The sequence below is a fragment of the Emydura macquarii genome, unplaced genomic scaffold (genome assembly GCF_026122565.2).
Source record: "Emydura macquarii macquarii isolate MOO-44397 ecotype Brisbane River unplaced genomic scaffold, CSIRO-AGI_Emac_v2 contig_968, whole genome shotgun sequence".
In the NCBI taxonomy this organism is placed as follows: domain Eukaryota; kingdom Metazoa; phylum Chordata; order Testudines; family Chelidae; genus Emydura; species Emydura macquarii.
In genome coordinates, this window is record NW_027131105.1 from 12,121,957 (window position 1) to 12,142,091 (window position 20,135).

At 39.9% G+C, this 20,135-nt stretch overlaps 1 protein-coding gene across 1 annotated transcript; it reads right to left on the reverse strand.

Annotated features, from left to right (window-relative positions):
* Positions 1-2,820: 2,820 nt before the first annotated feature.
* Positions 2,821-17,102, reverse strand: ARF4 (ADP ribosylation factor 4). Its single transcript, XM_067544212.1, has 6 exons — positions 16,724-17,102; positions 7,800-7,880; positions 7,280-7,389; positions 5,323-5,394; positions 4,702-4,827; positions 2,821-3,773 (listed from the first exon to the last, which is right to left on the reverse strand). Exons 1-6 carry the CDS (start codon positions 16,788-16,790, stop codon positions 3,687-3,689), a joined length of 543 nt encoding a protein of 180 aa, XP_067400313.1. The 5' UTR covers positions 16,791-17,102; the 3' UTR covers positions 2,821-3,686.
* Between the last annotated feature and the right edge of the window lie 3,033 nt (positions 17,103-20,135).

Genomic DNA, 20,135 nt, shown 5'->3' on the forward strand with positions numbered 1-20,135 from the left:
ACTATCAACATGAGATGCAGAAGCGTGAACAGACCAGCACAAGACTGAAGTAAATGGCAAAAAGTGGTGGAGGCCCTATATATTGGAGAGTGTGGGAAGACAGTGGTTTGACAGTGACATCTTGTAGCCTTTTGATAAAAGGTAATCTGGTACCAGTGCCACAGCAAGGTCCTTGGATGAAAACTACACCAGTGCAATATAGTGAGTTCCAAGCACCAGGTAATGCCAAGATGGTACACAGTGCTGCATAGAGGGTCTCTATGGGGGCCACTTGGTGCCAAGGCACCCAGTGCGGGAGGAAACACAATCCTTACACTGCATGACAAAACAGTGCCAGCTTGGATTTCAGTGTGGAAGCATCAGACTGGGACGCTACCTTCAGGCTTTTAGATGAAAGAGCTTTAGGGAAAGCTTTCTATCCCCTAGTCACAGGGAACTGGTGCTTTTCAGGTCCCAGAAGCGATACTGCTTTTGGCTCCTTTCAGAGGAAGTCACTGAAAAGTGGGACTTGTAAGAGGTAGCCCGATCTCAAAACAAAAACCAAAACAATAAACCCCACAACTAACCTTAACTACCAACCTGCACGAATGTCTCTTGCTGAGAGCAAGATGGCTGAAAGATCGAACCTTGTAGTGTCAGCTATGGGCATTAAGAAGGAACTGAGTGCCAGCTGAGGCTTCCCTGCCCTTTATGACCTTATCTATCAGGCACATAAACACTTCTATTTAAAAGAATCCAATCTCATGTGCATAGGTCACATGCACACCAAGAGTGGAATCTGTGTGGACAATCCCTCAAAGAGGAGGTAGGTTATTCTTTTCCCATCATGAGGCATACATAAAATCCCATTATTTGATATACCTTTATAAATTGTAACTTATTTCTTCGCCCGTTCCAGAGCAGCACACCAACACTGCCATATGCTTTACCAAAAGGGATTTCTCAAGAGACTAGCCAAGCTCCCTCTTCCCTAAGATCAAATTGTCCTGACAGAACTCCTAGCAGACGAGACCATAATTTTAATAATTGAGAAGCAGAATGAGATGCCCCTGGACCATCCACCCAGAAGCAAATTTTTCAAATACTTCGTTCAGTTCAACATATTTTAAGGTACTTCATAAGAATAATAACTTCAGCAGTTTGACTGGTAGCCAAGATAATGAGCATCTAAGAATTATCAGTTACGGACATAGTTCAGGGTAAGCTGTACCTTTGACCCCTCATTCAGTCTCTCCATGAGTGTCTCTTTCAAGTGAAAGGCCTGGTCCCTGCACTTCTCTCAGAGTGGAATCTAGCAATCCACACCACTTTTACACTGGGTCTTCAGATTACAGCACCCCTTTACCAACTGCCTCCCCTCATCAGGTCCAACTGGGTTTGGTCCCTGTTCAAGACCTCCCTTTAGAAGTTGCAGTCTGAGGGAAAAATGCAGTGACTCAGGATTTCTTCAAAACAAAGCATTGTTTAATTATCCATAAAAACATAGCAATCACAGAGAATAACGATTAGAAACAAAAAGGCCTACACATTTCTTACTTAATCTTTGCACTTCCCTTGAGACTTAGGTAGGCTAGAATTATCCCTCAGACTCCAACTTCTAGAAGAGAATCAGTGCATCTCCAGCTGTCACTGGTTCCCCTTCTGATTCCGTCAGCTTTAGGGCTGAGGCTTTTAATCCCTCCCAAACTCAGTTTTTCTTGGTTGGATTCCCTCCCATTTGGTGTTACCACCCAGTCTGCTGATCAGAGCATAGTGGTAATAAACCTCCAAAGGAACTGAAGTCTGTATTGTTAAGTATTGGAGATTTATTGATCCACAGCTATTAACGGAGTTCCCGCAGAGGTCCCAAAAACCACCCAAGCAGCAAACAGGAGGATAGTAATTAAATAGAGGTATTATTTAATGAATATTATATGTACAGCTGTTCCATGTTCCTCACACTTACCAATAAATTGTAAAAGGAATGCATAATTTAATCAAATGTTACTATTCCCAAAAAATTCCACCCCCCATCCTCCATGACTAGCTAAATCTGGGGCATTTTAAGAATATGGTAGTGGAACAGAAGCACTGATAGAAAGTGAAGACTTTATCATCTGCGCTGAAAGTTAATCAGACCTACCCCCCCCCCCTAAAATGCCAAAAATCTTCAATGAAGTGGGGAAGAAGTCTGTTGGATATTCAGAACACCCTGAACACTAATGGAAATGGAGTTAAGCTAGAATTCATTTATTTTACATTCCAAGCTGCTACTGGAAGTTCAGATATGTCTTTGGGGTGGAAGAAAAAAAAAAAAAAAAAAAAAAAAGGAAGGAAGGAAGGAAGGAAGGACCCGGTGAAGCTCAAGAACTTGTTTGGATTTTCAAAGACAGGTTGTCACCATTACTAAAGTATCAGAATAAATCCCATATTTTTTTTTCCAAGTTATAAGTTCTAATGCAACCATCACCAGAACTCATCTGTTTTGCTACTCCAACTATGAAACAGACATGCATGCTTTTTGGGCAGTTTGTATTTGTTTTATTACAATTTTAATGGTTAGTCTTTTCATATCTGAACATCATAAAAGGATTTTTAGATTTACAGCTTCAAAAGACACTTTTACAGAATTATTTAAGCCTTGATGATGATTACCTACTGCACTGCATACAAGTTACCTGCCCATCTTCAGGGACCCTCTCTCAAAAAAAGTGAAAAATCTGAGATTTGAGTTCACATTCAAACTATAGAAAAACTCAATTTATGGAAAAACAAAACATCTGTCAAATGTCCATATCAGTTTCACAAATTTAAGATTCAATAAGAGCATACACAAAACTATGCATTTTATCATTTTATTAGGAATAATTCCAAGTAGGTTATGACGAAACTAATCCATTGAGTTTGATGATTTTTCCAAAATTCTCTTTATGAAGATATGTTCACCAATAAACAGTAAAACTTCAGCAGAACTATGATACACTGGGCGAAAACATTCAGGCTGATACCAAAAAGCAACATGCAACATAAAAAGATATAATATAAAGGAAGACAATCTGCTGAATATTAAAAACCACCTAAACATGAGCTCTTTGCAACCAGCACAGAACTATGCTACCCATCAAATCCAATTCACACAAAGGCAAGTTGGGCTGATGGAACCCACTGTTAATAAAATGTTCCTCAGTGCAGTAGATTTGAATAGTGTTTTAGAGCATTTTTTTGGCTGGAACAAGTCTTTTTTGGCAAGGGAGAGAAATAAATATAAATGGAATGCTACATTTTTAAATCAGCAGACTGTCTGAGGAATGAAATAACAAGGTATCAGTAAACTGAAGTAGCAGAGAGAAAAAAATCTTTTAAAAATTACTTAATTTATTGGGGCTCAAAAAGTATTCAAAACAGATTTTAAAGGTGTCACAATAACTATATTCAGGCATTTAACCTAACAAGGGAAGTAAAATCAGAAGATACTTTTTTTTCCAAGTTAAGGAGTTTGCTTTTTTAACCCAAGCACATTGCTACTTCTGCAACATATAGCTTGGTAAACAATAATTGGCAACAAAATACGTTGAAACGCTGTAATATCCTGCCCAAACCTGTTCCAGATACTGTTTAATAAACAAGATGCAAACTAATTTTGTTGTAACAAGCCTAGACCACTTATATCAAACATGTCCCTGGGTGAGAAAGTCATCCAGTTTGCGTTAACGTTTTGACAGCTCATTTGACAGCCAGTCAAGTCCCTCATACAGACCAGTTCCTTGTGTAGCGCAGGTTGCTTGGACATACCACTGTTAAAATGGAACAAAAAATGTAAAATAAAAAACCGTGAACATACTGTAAAAAACTTAAAAATTACACCGATAATATGTAGGAGTCAAGAGTATTTTAAAACAGCACAATTTCATGTAGTTTGAACCCAACAAATATGTTTTTCAAAACTTGTTGCCCACTACCACAAATCCTAATAGAAACAGATGTTTTCAAGAAAAATTTTACATTTCAATTAGCAATTGGGTTTTGAAGATTCTCCTGCTGCATCAGCCACCCAAATTCTGACACATTATATTAGTTCACAAGAATCAAAGTGAAATTGAAGATGAATAAAGTGTAAAAGAATTGTTGTAATTTAAAATTCTTTGTTTTAATCAGGTGCTACTGAGAAATGGTGGTAAGGAATTTTTACTACATCATTTCACCAGTCTCTTTTTAAAACCAATTCATAATGACATAAGCCATAACTGGCGGCATGAAAAGCAAGGAATGCACAAATGCAATGAGGATTTACACATCAGTAAATTTAAGTCCCCAGAAAAGATGTGTAGATGAAGCCTCCCTTATACTGTGGGGCAATTTTACCATAGGTTGCTCCCTGAAAGCTCTTGGACACAATGCAGTTCTCAGTCTTTCTTCAAAAGAAAGAACAGAAGAGGAAAGCCAACATACACAACTAAAACTTGGCCCAAAATATTTAAAGATCTGAAAATGTTTGTACCTTCCTATACAAAGGTGAGTAATGAAGCATTTTATTATGCTCTTGATTATCTATGTCTATTACATATACTGTTGTGTGCTTTTATAGGTCAGTCTTTGTAGAAAGTGTACTTTTCTACATGTCAAACACACATTACATCTTTCCACAGAAAATAGACAAAAGCTTTAAATTTAAAGGGAGATTACATTTACTTTAAAAAGTTGGACTAAAATTTCCGTACTTACAGTTCTGTTACGCAGAGATTGAAGACCTAATTTATCTGTCATTTCACTGATCGCCATGGCATTTGGCAAGTCTTGTTTGTTCGCAAAAAGCAGCAGCACTGCATCTCGCAGCTCATCTTCCTGAAGCTAACAGAATAAGAGACCATGGTAGTTAGTAACTAAATGGAAAAAACTATAACAAGCAGATAAAGAGACCCAATTAAGAAATAAATGGGCAAAATGCTGTAAGATTTTTCATTCTCTCTCCCCAAATCAGTGAGTAGCTTCTGACAGATTACTAACTACCAATGCAGGTACAGCAATATTGTTTCAAACAGCAGTTTAGAGTTCAACTTCATAGACAGCTCACTGCCAATGGAGACTACCTTTCTTTTGGGTTTTATATCGCAAAGGGAATATCATCAAGTCATTAGTAGTTCTGGAACTACAGTCTACTCATGTTCTAACTAATTCTAGATAAAATGGGAATTGTAGACCTCTCATATGATTCATCTATTAAGACTTTCTGAAGGTGTACAGGTTTTTAAATTTCAACAAGACTGGCATAGTCACCATTTTCAGAAAATCTGGTTTGGTAAAGTAAATATAGAACATATCAATTTGTTCCAAAAAGATATTTACCATTTTCTGCAGTTCTTCTGCTGCTTCCTGAATTCTCTCTCTGTCATTGCTATCTACCACAAAAATGAGACCCTGCAAAAAAGTAGCTTTGATAAGTCACCATAAAACTTAAGCATTCAGTGCTGTTGTAAGAAACAGGTGAAATCAACTATTGCAAAGGAGTACAATTGTTGCTGCTTCCCTTCTCAGAAATGCAAGTTTGAAAGAGAAGTAGTCTTTTAATTAACATATACAGAGAAAGATAATGGATTAGAGGAGGTGGTAGACATTCTTCAGCTAGGTCACTGGCAGACTTTACATGAACATAGCCTAACTTACTTTTCACAGTTTATTTGAACAGAAAGGTTAAAAAAAAAACAAAACACACCAAAACCAACCACACACAAAAAAACAAACCAACCCCACAAACGAGGCTGTGATTGCCAGACACCGGTCTGCAGATCATCTTTCCCTGAAATTCTAACTGGCCAAGTTGTGGTAGTTTTCCTTATTTTCATATGTTCCACTGCATTAAATAAAGATAAAGATACATTACCTAGAGACAATATTGATATATCCTGCACCCTATAAAACAGAGGGTCTTTTAAGTATGTTAGTTTTTAAGTGGCCTATTTTACTAATGTTTCTAACCCCATTTCTGACAGTGAATTTCTTTTAAAGAGTTTTTTTTCCCCCCCACTTTTTAAGATCCACATCTGAAGGTCTTGCAGTTCAGCCTATTCTCCTCTGAAGAAACAGAATTCTTTCCCTTTTGAGGTCCCTGGTGATGCTCCTATAATAGGCCAGAAGATGTCACTTGGATAACGTTTTTGGTCCTCAATTGATATGCTGTTATTAGATTATTGTGCCAGTCCCTTCATCTAGTCACACTCCACCACACACTCTTATTTGTGCATGCTCCAGCATCATGCCTGTGCTGCTGCAGAGAGAAGTTTCTGGCAACAATTTTGCACAAAGCACAGCAACAAGCATGAGTCTCCTCTGCTGCTGTGGTGTAGAGAGACAAGAAATTCCTTGCCTTTCTACTAACCATCTAAACAGCACACTGTAATCCCCTGCAGCAATGAAAGCAGCAGCAAAGTCAACTTGATATGGCCCAGATCACCAAACAAACCAGCAACATCATCCTGATTAACAGTATTCCAGTAACATTTTTAGATACTTTATAAGCAGAGGGAGTCAAAAACAACATTTTTTAGAACCTGTGCATGTGTATATATATTTATTTTACTTGAAGTAAAAATCTCTCGTCTGTCTACAGTTTGGTCAGAAGGGAAAGAATACCTACTAGGATAGTTAGGCATTAACTTACTTCTTTACTTGAAGTCCCACTTCAGTTTCAGGAGGTTAGCAGACAAAGCATCACATTTAATGAGGCTACGAAGTCCATCACATAACGCAGTGACCCCTCTGGCATATTAAGGAGCCATATTGGCAGGGCCTAAGGGGACTCCAGTCTAGGCCAGTCAGACTATATTAAGCTATGTCTATACTAGGAGCACTTTACTGGTATAGGAATACTGGTATGCTAGACCAGCAAAGTGCTCTTACTGTGGATACAACTATACCAATAAAACAGCTCTTGCACTGGTATAGTAAAAACTACCATTCCTCCTTTGCCTCTTTCCCTTAGAGAAAAGGCAAGCACATCTTTGCTTGTATAACTGTATCTACATAAGGGGGAATTACCCCTCTTCACATCCCTGACTGACAGTGCTATGATGGCAAAAGTGTGTAGATGAGGCCTTCCAAATGAAAAGGGGAAAAAAAAAACCCAACTAAACAAACAAGAAGCCAAAGATCCCCAGAATTCCAGCAGACAGGTGGGGAACAATTCAGGACAAAGAAATAGAAATGGTGACACACCATTATCTGGAGACACGGTACACAGTGGCATTCGTTTTAATATGACTGTGTGTGCAACAGATTTTAAGTGGTAAAAATGTAGAACTCATACCTGTGTGTTTTGAAAATAATGCCTCCAAAGGGGTCTAATTTTATCTTGACCACCAACATCCCAAACTGTGAAACAAATGTTTTTATATTCTACTGTTTCCACATTAAAACCTAAAAGAAAGAAAGAAAGTGGTTAAATACTGACGTTTATAGCAATAACTTTTACTTAGTCAAATTTGTGAAGTCACTATTTTTAGGAGGACAATGGCCAGATTTACTTTCTAAACAAAGCTTGATGAGCAGTCTTGTGTACATGTTTCTATTTTGTTATAATAGTACCAAATTTCATAAAATGTGAATTTCTCTAGAAGTCCAACTCTGTACTAATTTCTATTGTGGGGAACATGCATCTCCAATAACCCCACTAATCAGCTCTTGAAATAAAGGTCCTACAATGAAAAATATTTAAGTCTTTTCTACTTCAGGAGACTTGAGGATTTTAGAGTACATGTTTCTGTAGTTCAATCACATTTAACATTAGTAATTAAATTAGATCAAAATCAAATCGTGAGTTTTCTTACCAATAGTGGGAATTGTGGTGACAATTTCTCCTAGCTTCAGTTTATAGAGAATAGTTGTCTTACCAGCAGCATCCAACCCAACTAGAAAAATATAAAGTTTAATTTTAGTTTCACAATGTTAACTAAATCATGCTCTTTACAAATATTCCACATAAGAACAGGAAGGGGATTTACTTTTCAGTGAGCAACTGGTAAAGTTCCTAAATTGCCTTTTTTTTTTTTTTTTTTTTTTTTAAAGTTGATTCACTCAGTATATTTCTCTTTCCTTCTCCACCCATCAACTTGAGGCAGAAGCCAAACAGTTAAGAATTCAAGTTCAATACCAAAGTTCCATTCTCCATTCTTACATGATCAGAAAGCTATGCAACTTTCTTCTTTAGGCACCATGTAAACTAGTGATAGGGTTTTTTTTGTTTTTTTGTTTTTAAACAAATTCTGCTGTTCACATGTAAAGGTTTTGCTCTAGCAGGTTTTCATATATTTGAAATGCTTAGCAATATTTTCTAGGCAGCAGCCAGAAGTTCGTTCACCTCATTCACTTGTTCAGCATCATATCAGAAGCTACTATCATTCCTCTCAAATGCAGTCCTTTTCCATTATTGATCCCTTTATTACCTTCAGATCTAGCTACTGCAGTGTGGCCTACCTGAGACTAATTTTCATCACTTCAAAGTTTCAGCTAACATGAAATACAGCAACCCACTTAGTGACATTCCATATATAGCGTATATAAAACCTGTGCTCCACAGATTACACTGATCAATTTACTTTCTTGAGCAATGCAAACTTTTTTTTCTTTTAAACATAAGCCTTATGTGGTTTGTGTCCTGGCTACTCTAAATACTTCTTTCCATACACTATTCCAGTCTTCTGGGCTTTGGTTAACAGTCCCCACTTTTGGACTCCACAGGAGAGTACTCTGCTCTGGAATTTGCTTCCTGCTCCAGTAAAATCCTAGTTTGTTAACCTTCCAAGAAGACTGTGGTGAGGGGGTGGGGGTTGTTTGTTTTTGAAGGGCTTGAGGACTCCCTTTTGAGTTGAATATTAGTAAATTTAACAAATTATATATTAATTAAATGGGAATATACCCACAGAAATTTAAAAGGAGCATCTTTTGCTAGTAAATATTTAGTAGTCCATCATGGTGTTTCCAAATACTGTCAGCTAAGTGGATTAATATGTATTTTGGCAAGTATTAGAATTTAGACTCTGTCCCAGAAAACTAATTCAACACATAACATTTGAAAACATATTATGCTATGTCCATGAACAAATAAATGCAGTTATTTAAGTAGTAAACTGCAAGAGTGAGTATTCAACAAGTACATGCAACATTCATTTTAATTGAAATATGATTTGAAAAACTCAAAGCTTTCAGTAGAATTTTGGTTACACTTCTCTTAAACAAACAAAAATGAGAGAAGTAAAGAGAAAAACCCCTTTTAGTACTATCAACACATTCTGCAACTATTACTTATATTAACATCATACTGTATCCATACTTGAATACTGTAGGATGTTTTGAACTAATGTCTTAGCTGCTATTTTTGTAGCTGTCCTGTACTCCATATTGGAGTGTTCGACTATTTGACAACAAGCTCTACACTGATAAATATGGCAGCTTTCTTAGTGTTGCAATATAATGTAATTTGAGATTACTCAACCACTTATTCAGAATGAAACCAGACCCTTAAAAATCTCTTCATTCTCAAAGCATACATTAACTGCTTACAGTACATTTTCTATTGATAAAACCTCCTTATACAAGTATCCTACAGTATTTTAGACATTTATAAATATATTGATGTTCTACAAATTAATGTGTTTACAGCTGTAGAGAAAATATTTAAGAACATCAACTGCTTTCATTGATTTTGGAATCTGTACAGCCAAGACCATGATATTATTATACTTTTGTTAAAGACTTGTTTAGGAGTAGGGTATAAGAAAATTATCACAATTCCATTTTAAGAGCTCTCTATTTTTGTTTTTGTGATTTCTAAATGCTTGCCCTTTAGAACTTCAATATCCCATCCTCACCCACTCCTATGATTAGCTACAATAGTAGGTGGCACTGAAATAATTTCACTGTGAGCCTGCAAAATTTAAAATTGCTAATATTGTTTTAGCATTTTTCTTACACCAGTTAAGTTTGGGTAACGTTCAGAGACAAGGGACTCTATAAAGGAGCAACTGTGAACTCCTTCAATTGTACCACCTGTGCTGAAAGAATGACTAATAACCCGAGGGACTGCTGTCTGAGACTGACCTCTTAGAACAGGTCTACACTGCAATTCAACACTCATGGCAGGCTCAGGTCAGTTGACTCAGGCTCTTGGGACTTATAGGGCTACAAAACTGCAGTGTAGACCTCTGGGCTCAGGCTGCAGCCTGGGGTCTGGGACCAAACCCCCACACAGGATCCCAGACCCTGGGCTCCAGCCCAAGCCCAGAGGTCTACACTGCAGTTTTGTAGCCCCATAGCCCAAACCTCATGAGCCTGAGCCAGCTGACCGGTGACAGTCAGGGTGCTGAATTGCAGTGTAGACATATGTTCAGACCTCAGCCACTTTACTGGGCATTTACCAAATGGAAGACAAGATGCCTGGATGTTTTGCTGACCACCGTGTTTAGCTTTTGTTTATTTTCAAGATTGGCACACTTATTGATGAGCCATTTACCTTAACCATTGTTAGTTTTTGAGGAATACAAGTATATATCTTTACTGGTTTCTCTTCTCTGCAAAATCTTAACGTTCATGGAGTAAGTTCCATCTTTTCTGTTACTTAACTCACTCTATAAGCATTAATGTATTATGTTTGTGTTTCATATGGGCTGTCTCTGATCATGGTTCAGAATGCTTGCATTTTTTTTTAAATGGATTTTTTAAAGCTCAAACTCTTAGTTATAGGACTAAGGGAGAACATCAGCTCATTTAAAAAACATGAGTTTCTAGCCATCACAGTAGTAGGAAAAAAAGCTTTAAAATGTGACTCACTTGTATCTTAAAGACTCAAAACCCAGAAGGCAAATAAATCAAACCCAACATTTTTCAAAACTTTCATGATTTAAGACAAGATCATCTTTTGTGGGGAACTAGTCATCATGAAAGTTCTTGGGGTTGGTCATATTGGAATGCCCAGAATCTTTTATGCTTTTCTGTGTGAAAGATAACGAGCCATGATGAGACCTACACTGCAGCCAACACACTAGGAGAGAAATACTCAACACCAAAAATAGGCCTTACCTGCAAATCTTTGAACCAAGGACTTGACAACAAAGATGACCAGGAACTTTCACAGTGAAAATATAAGCACATATAAGAATACAGAAGAAGTCACAATATGGAAGTAAAATTGGTTCCCAATTCAAATGCGAGGTACTTTTACAGGATAATTATCAGTTTAGCAAAGTGTGAAGTATGCGTTTCCACTGGCATCTCACCAATATAGCCAACCACTCTCTACAAATTTCCTTATTCCAAGCTGCAAATTATCCCCTTTAGATTTAAAAAACCCCAAACTTTAAAGAGTATGAAATCATATAATTTGAACAGTTATGAGTTACTATATATTTTAGGTAATACATTGTATTCTTTTAGTAAAAAATATGACAGTTTAAATGTTACCATGTGTCAATTATTTCTGAAGAGTGTCTCGGCATTCATCTTTCTAAATCAAAAGATTATACAGACCCAGAATCTGCAATTGTTATTATTCTCCTACAAGACAAATGTATTTATCACCACATCTGATTTATAGGATTACTAAATTTGATGTGTATATCAATTATAGATAAGTTTTTAAAAATAGTCAGAGGACAAGTCAATTGTCTCCCTGTCACAAAAGGTGATAGTTAAGAATTCCAGTTAACAATTCTTCCAAATGTATGTGAAAACTTCTCCCTTTGCTTTACTTATAGTCTCTTGAAGTCATGCTTATAAATCCCATTATAGTCCCTAATACCAAGTCAGAAATCAGAATCTAATAACCAAGACCCAAAATAATCTGAAAGAGAAAGAATTCTTCTCCAGAAGTATTAATAACTTTTAGCTCTTTCACCTCCTTTTGCTGCTGTTCATTGCAAAAACTGAGGTTTAAAGTAATCTCAATATAACACAAGAGAGAGTTGACAGTTATTTATTAAGTCCTGAGATGGAGCTGTTCAGACAGTAATTAAGGGTCACATGGCAAGTACAGCCTTGCCCTTGCACCTATTTGATCTTTGTACTGCCTACTTTATCCCTTTCAAGACCCCTCTCCCTCCACTTTACTTATAGTCTCTTCAAGTCACACTTATAAATCCCAGTTTTGCAGTGCACTTGTCCCAGGAACTCCACTCTGGTAGTCACTTTTACATCACCATGGTGCCTGCATAAATGGCTAGCACCTTGCTTACTTACAGCTCTCCTAGCTGTATGCATGATAAGCAACTTCTCTGAACTGTTTGAGAAAATTATACAGATTACTTCCCAGAAAAAACTGTCAGGTTGGGATGGTATGTTTTCCTTTGACTTTCTCTAAGAGTTTCTCCAAACAGGTTTTTAATTCCTTCTTATGAAATGTGCTTGTTCTGGAGCCATTAAGTTGGCTGTCTATATACCTGCACTCAGTTAAAACAAGCTTAAAATTGTTCTTTTCAGCCAATCAAATTCCACTGCCTAAAGTTAAGTGCTCTCCAGAAAGATTTTATCACTGCATTGCATTTTACTCTATTCTATACTCTATTCTATATCCTATAAGAGTAGTTATGTAATGTAGTTAGTAATACACTGTGACACCCAGACTCAGATTCCCAAAAATTAAGAAACAAGGAACAAGTTCCAAATGTCTCAAATTGGTTAATATTTATAGATAAATATAATTTCAGAACTATTCTTATTTTAGCATTCAGATGAACAAGTTCTACCTTGTAATTTCTTCCGTGTTTTACAGCGGCTGTTATGAACAATTCATGCAGTTGATTTTTGGCTGGGTTTGTTAATATGGCTATTTATACGTTTGTGGGTTCTGTTTTTTTGGGAAGGGGCTAAGTTACAGGTTTGTTGGGCTAAATTACAGGTTTGTTACTATTCAACCACACAGGTGGAATTCCCAAAATCCCCAAAAGGAATTGCCCTTTTGTTTGAAATAGCTTGTTTCCCTATCATTTGGCAGACAAGGACTAAATACCTGAAAAGCTAATACGCCTCTCTGAAGATTGAAGTTATGGCAGTCTATTGTCTTAGAGATGATAGACAGTTGCATGGCCATACCAACAGGTGATGAATATAGTGACATGATATCATCATGATTCTGCAAGGTGCAATATGAAGAAAAACAAGGTTATTCAATAATGTGTTAAAATGTAACACAACGAACCCGCGAAAACAGTATTTTTCTAGTGGACTAGGTGTAGCACTGGGAGCCAGGAATTTCTGAACTCTAACCCCTGCTCCGCTCATTAAATCATTATTAAATCATTTAACCCATTTAATTTAATCTCAGGTGTCCCTTCTCTCCCCCATCCCCTTCTGTAAATGAAGTGGGAACTGTGTTTACCCTTCCTCACACATAAAAATGTAAATGGTTGGCAGTAATTTAAGAGATAGTGATATATACACAAAATATGTGTGTGTGTATTATATATATATATATATATATATATATATATATATATATATATATATATATATATATAGGGCAATTATGATTTTTACAAAGTCTTGTAAATCCACTTGTGACATGCACTATTGACTATTATCCTGCTAATCATATATTTAGTTAGGGGCTGCCAGTAGGATAATATTTTGGTTTTTAAAAACTTGTGTGTTCTCTGCTTACATCATAAAATTTAGTAAGCTTGTGATATATTTGATGGAGTACAAAATATAAAAGAACTCGTATCACTCAAATACAAAGCATGTGATTTGATTGAATTAATTCTGTCAAAGTTAAAGTATTTTTACAAATGTCTGTCAAGGTATCGGAGTAAAAGAAAGTTGCTTACAATACTTCTTTCATTATTCTGTGTTTGAAGAAATTACACACATACAAACATTGAACAAAGTTTATCTTTTAACCCACACAATACAAAGCTATTTTTAGAAAAATTAATTTCACACATGTAAAGGAAGTATACTGACTGCCCTGAAGATTGAGGTCATACCTACCCACAACACAAGAAGTGGCAATTAAAAATCGTACCCACCCACCACACTCCAGACCATGTGCCAAAGCTGAATCAAAACCCACTTTTGAGGCAGAAACTTCAGAAATGTAGTCTTTTTAAAATTAGACTGAATGGATAAGGAGAAAATGTCAATAAGAGTCTCAACTATGATGTGGACATTTCCTTCCTTCCACACTACAAATACAATTGTGTCAAAGGAACTTGTTGTAATATTTTGTTGTAGCACAGAAGCGTTTAACTCAGGGGTTCTCAATTTTTTTTTTTTGCTGGGACCCCCTTTCAAGCTCTGACAACCCCGCCAAACAAGCGACGACCCCCTATGCCATACCACCCTTACTTCTGCACTGTTGCAGAGGGTGGTGCTGCCTCCAGAGGTGGGCACATGGTCAGCAGCCGCTGCTCTCTGGCCACCAGCTCTCAAGGGTTCCAGCATGCAGAGGGCCTGACTGCTTGCAACCCCCCCCACCATAACCTTGCAACATCTTCAGGGGTCCTGACCCCCAGTTTGAGAACCCCTGGTCTAACTGGCTTTCACAACCAGGCTAAACCCTTAAACCGGTTCTGTCTATACTGCCTAACGGAAATATGTAGTAACCATGTCCTCTAACCCACCTGTATTTGTTATGTAGTCAAACCCTTAAAAGCATGACTGAAAAAAACCCAACTCATTTCATGCTGACCAAACAGCTACCAGAAGATATGACTCATTAGTTCAAATCTAACACCAGATACAAACTAATTACCTAGGGATAAGGTGTCTGAAGTGCTGTGGACTATTATGACCTCAAGAACACTACTTCTTGTATTTTAATCATTTTGCAAGAGTAAAAGCAGCGTTACCAGTGTCAACATTTGTCCTACAACCATCTATTTCCAATGTTTCATACCTAGTCATTTAGGCTTGTATGTGATGAATCAGCTTGACATGCTAGTAGTCACACAAGAATAGTTTTCTTGAAAAAAAATTTTGTTACTGTATATTTATGATACTATTTTTAATAGAAAGGATAAAATTATGTTAAAGGACACATTTAATTTTGGTTAAAAGTAATATTTTAAATAATTAAAATGTCACAATAAATTAAAACACTGCCAAAAAAAGCTGCTACCCAAGTGTTGGTGAAATTTCAACTGATGCATACTAGATTCAACTGATACATACCCTGTATACAATGTGCTGTGAATACAGATTCATTTTCCAGAGGGGAAGGGGATCTGTGCTTGATATCAGTATGTCTACTGTGCATAACCACCTAGTATGCTATGCATATTATCTCACCCACCTTGTGTCTCATACATATCCAAGCATTTTTAGGGGCCAAATTGATATGCCAACAGCTAGGAGCTGGTTCCATTCTCAGTTCTTTAGCCAACAGAAGTTACATGTTGTGCAAAGGCAATAGTCTGAGTCATGGTGAAAGAAACACACTTTATATTGCTCAACAGCAATCTGTCCAATTAATTAAGGACCAACAACTGACAGGCACTGAAAAAGCCCCATTCACCTAGCTAGCAAAAGGAGTGTATAAAGTTGGAGGTGGCAAAGAAGGAGACATTAAATGCAGCATGTGCTTCTTTATCACCTTTTCAACCCCAAAGTCTCATTGATGCAGTTACAGCATGGAGTAAAAAGTGACTCAGTTCATGTTACACAGTTCATTTCAGAAGAGCCATAATGTAATTGTAGTCACCTAATAAAACTAGCATGATACAAAACTTTAAAGAGAGAGAGTCATATTTTTATAATCCTATATACAAGATATACCGGAATTTGCAATTAAAGGCAACCTTCTTTATCAGAACAAAATGAACAAAGATGGCTAAATCCCTGAAAATTAATGCAGTTTGTTTAACAGTCAAATTCTGGAGCTCTTAGTACTACACTAACACATTGGGCCCTGTCACATCCTATTCAAAACAGCCCCATTGCTCAAACAATGACAGGTAAACATGAAGAGACCTGTTCATATGTGAAGAGATTGGATTTTGAGAGAAGTCTCCTCAGTTCCAATTCACTGGATTTGCACGTACAAACGTTTAAACACACACAGGGGGTGAGAGTGGAGAGGGGCACACATATAAATCCAGTCAATTCCTGGAGCTGAGGAGACCTTCCTCAAAAAAAATCAAACCCCTTCGCAAATAATCACGGATCACATTTACCTATCACAGTTTCGTGTTCTTTTCAGTCTCTGCTTGTTTTAATGTGTGTGTACCCATACATAGGGTGCTAAAAAATCGCCACCTTGGCTACAAGCCTCAGAAAAGGGTGAGAGCTAGGTTTAGGGCATTTTTCGGTCTCACTGTCTAATAAAGACTCAAAATCCCCCACCAACAGAACTGCGGAGTGGATAGATAAAGAAAATAAAGAGAGGGGAGGGAAGGGAACACAGACACCCCCCCCCCAAGCTAATTCACTTGAGCCCGTTCAGCTTTCCACTAGCCCCACACCCACGCAGAAAGGCAGGGAGTGGAGTGGGAGGACGCGCAGGCCCGAGGGTGAGGGGATAGTCACACCCGCACCGTAGCGGGCTCACAAGCCCCCGCAAGACAGAGCCTGATTCCCACTGCAGCCCAACCCCCCATGCAACAGCCCCCTCGCCCCCCGCCACTCGCAGGAGCCCAGCGGCGTCCACACGAGAGGCCGAGTAACTGCAAGCGGGGCAAGTCGGTGACCGCGGACGCGGCAACTGCGGCCCGAGAGGTCGGGGTCGCTGCCGATGGAAAGGCCGGGCAGGTCCGGGGTCTCTTACCCATGAGGATGCGCATCTGCTTCTTGCCGAAGAGGCGTGAGAAGAGCGAAGAGATGGTAAGGCCCATGGCGGCTCGGGCTGGGCGGCGGCTCGGGAACGGCGGGCGGGCGGGCGAGCGAGAGAAGTATGTGTGGCGGTGGCGGAGACAGTCTGGGCCCCAAGCCCGGTCTTTCTTTTCAGATCCCTCCGCGAGGTTCCGGCCCGGCAAGTGCTAGCTAGCTGCTGCTGCTGCGGCTGCTCCTGCTGCTGCTCTTCTATCCCCCGGAGCCTCGCTCGCTCTCTGCCACGTCACGCTCGCCACCACGGCCAGCCACCCCCAGCTCCAACGCGGACAAAATCACGTCACGCTCGCCACATCCCCACCGCAGCGCCACCCCCACTGACCCGGACAAGGCCTTCGAACAGGGAGACTGACTACAGCTCCCAGCGTGCTATGCGCCAGGTGCTCATCGATGGCCTTATGTCGTTGGCGTAGGGCATGACGGGAGACGCAGTCCCAGATCCCTCAGCTCCCCGCCACCCTTGGCCTGAATAGAGCGTGGCATGCTGGGAACTGTAGTCCCTCTCCGCGCCGCACTGGGCGCTGGAGGCTGAAGTGAAGTCTCCAGTCCTCTCCCTGTCCCAGGCTGCGGCCTAAGCAGGCTGCTTCCCGCTTGTGCGTATACAGTCAGCTCGAGAGCGTGTGCGCCATACTGGCATCCTGTTCACTCTCTCCCAGTGGGTTGTGTGTACTTAAGACCATGGACCCTTTAGCTTCCCCATTATGGGAAGATGGGCTTGGCAGCGCCTTTCTCAAAGAGACTAATCCTGCTGCACGATATAGCTGCACTGCTAAGGGACATTTGACAGCAGGGCACAAGGCAGCAACTATGCAAGGATTTAGGCTAGAACCAACCAAACCTTATTCCCAGTTGGAACAGAAATATTTTGACTGTGTCAATGATATACATAGGCCTAGCTAAGGCATGTGGGTTAAGCAGGTACTAACTCATGTGAACTATATACGGAAAAGCCCTTTGCATGATGTGTGAATTAAAAATGACGCACTAGGCCTGATTGTTAGGTCCAATTAACCACTGCTTCAGTAGGATTAAAGAGTGGGACAAAGATGGCCTTATCTTACATTTGTGCCTTCCAGGTTCTGATGCTGGGCCCTAACATAAGAAAAGTCTAAGGACTGCTCTAATTTACACTTGGCTGCCTATAGTCTCTAAGAGCCCTTAAGGCAACACCACACGAACTTTTACACTGGCTTTACAGCAGCCTGGGAACACTCCTCCAGCTCAGATATTCCCCAGCAGCCAGGTCCCATGACTTTATAGGTCCCTTTACATGTTGTAAAGAGACCATAACATAACAAAGACATTTATTCAGCAGATATATGAAGCACATCTGACTCTTCAATACGGATTGCATTACACTCAAAATGAGGAAAATTTAAAGTTTGTACATCACATTATTTTGTTTCTTTTTCTCTTCCTATGCTCAGGGCTGAAGTTAGGGGAAGCAGGACAATCGGCTGTGGCCCCACGCTATAGGGCCCCCTGTGTGGTGGGGCTCTGGCTTTGGCTTCAGTTCCAGGCAGCAAGATTTGGGCTTCAGCTTTAGAAACACTGCAGAAATTCAATATGAGCAGGTAAGGGAGGCAGGGTTTGGGACCACTCCTTAGTTTCTGCCCTGGGCCCCAGTGAGTCAAATGTCAGCCCTGGCTATTCTGCACTTTCCCGACATCTTGATGGCTCTCTTCCCTCAATGCACCTTGTCTTTTCTCCTGTTTCTCTCTACCCAGATCCATTTTGTGTCTACCTTGCTCCTCTCCTCTAGTCTCAATCTCATCCTCTCAGCTCCTTTTGGTCCTTTTATTCTCAGACTCCCCCCACACCCACAGAGCCATGATCTCCCAGACTCTTTTCCCACTCCAGGGTCTTGCTCACCCAGTTTCAACTTAATTGTGTTAGGTCCTCTCATGTTCCATTAGGATTTCTGCAACCTTCCTAAATTGTTGTTGCTCTTTCCACAGATGCAGAGGACTAACGGGAAGGGGTCTCTCATTCCACATTTTTCACCTTCAGTAGATTCTCTCTGCTTTGCAGTCAGATATTCTCCATTTTCTAGGTCCTGCATTTTTGCCAACTGCAGGTGTCAACTGTCTGTCATCTTCTCTCATTTCTTTTCATGTGTCTCTGATCCCCTTTAATTCTCCTCTCTCTGGGACTACCACCTTCCCAACTTCTAAGTTGAAATTCCAGGACACTATATAATGGTCATGGAAGGATTGTGTGTGTGTGGAGGGAGAAGAAGAATGATGACTCACTCCTCCTAGCTCTTCTTCCTGGACATACCACCTCCAGCTACCCTGACTGCCCCAGCTCCAGTATTCCCTCCTTTTTCTACTGCTACTACCCTCTCTGCACCTGTTCTCTTGGCCACTTAACCAAAGTAACAGGTCAGTGAAAGTCTAGGTTGTTCATGCACATTACAGATGGTTAGTAAGATCAGGTGTCGAAAGGTCCTTGCAGAAGGGAATGTTCCTCCTTCGTTGCTGAATCCCTGAGGCAGCCTCCCTCCCACCTTGGGCCTTTTAAAGGTACAAGGGGAAAAATCATGGGGAAACGACTTGTGTTTTTCAACTCCTGAATTGCACATATGCTGGAGCTCCCTTACTTCTGGCCCCCTTCCCACACCATGAGCAACATCACTGCTCCAGCACCCTCAATTCCCTCATCTCTTTGCACCCCCTCACTTTCCCACACTCTCTGACCCTTCCTCCCTCCACCTGCTGTTTCTACGCAGGCTAACCATTCTCCAGGAGCTAAAGCAGCCAGAATACTTCACTTCTAGGAGTCCTTGAAACCTGAAAGTCATAACTCTACTGGGAACTAGATCTACTCCTCACACTAAGGTCTTTCAGGGCCATTTGGTCACTCTATCCCTTTCCTTATTTCATCTTTACCCCATGGAAAAAGTAGAACATTTACTGTTCCCCAATTCTTTCCCCCTTCTCTCTCATGCTTGTGCAGGTCTCTGCAGTGAGGAGGGGGGCCTGGCCTGTGGAACAAAGCAGCACTGTTCAATTTTTCACTGCAGGGTAAAGGAATGGCTGCAACATATGCATAGGGCACATTTCCTCCATCACTCTTGCAGACAGGGCACATCTCCATCGATGCAGTGGCCAGTGAGACTCAGCTAAGAGCACCTCAGTAACCAGACGAACATGAACATACAGTATTCATAAACTGTCACAGGGCAGCTCCACATCTGTCTCAGCTATGCTATTTGTTAGCTTGCAGAATGCCCAAGCACACTGTCTCAATTCGCCCAGGGATTTTCAGAGGGTGAAAAGTAGGCAGAAGCATCTGGCATCACCTCACCCTTCTTCTGTGAGATCAGTACCCTTCTTTCCTCTTTTTGT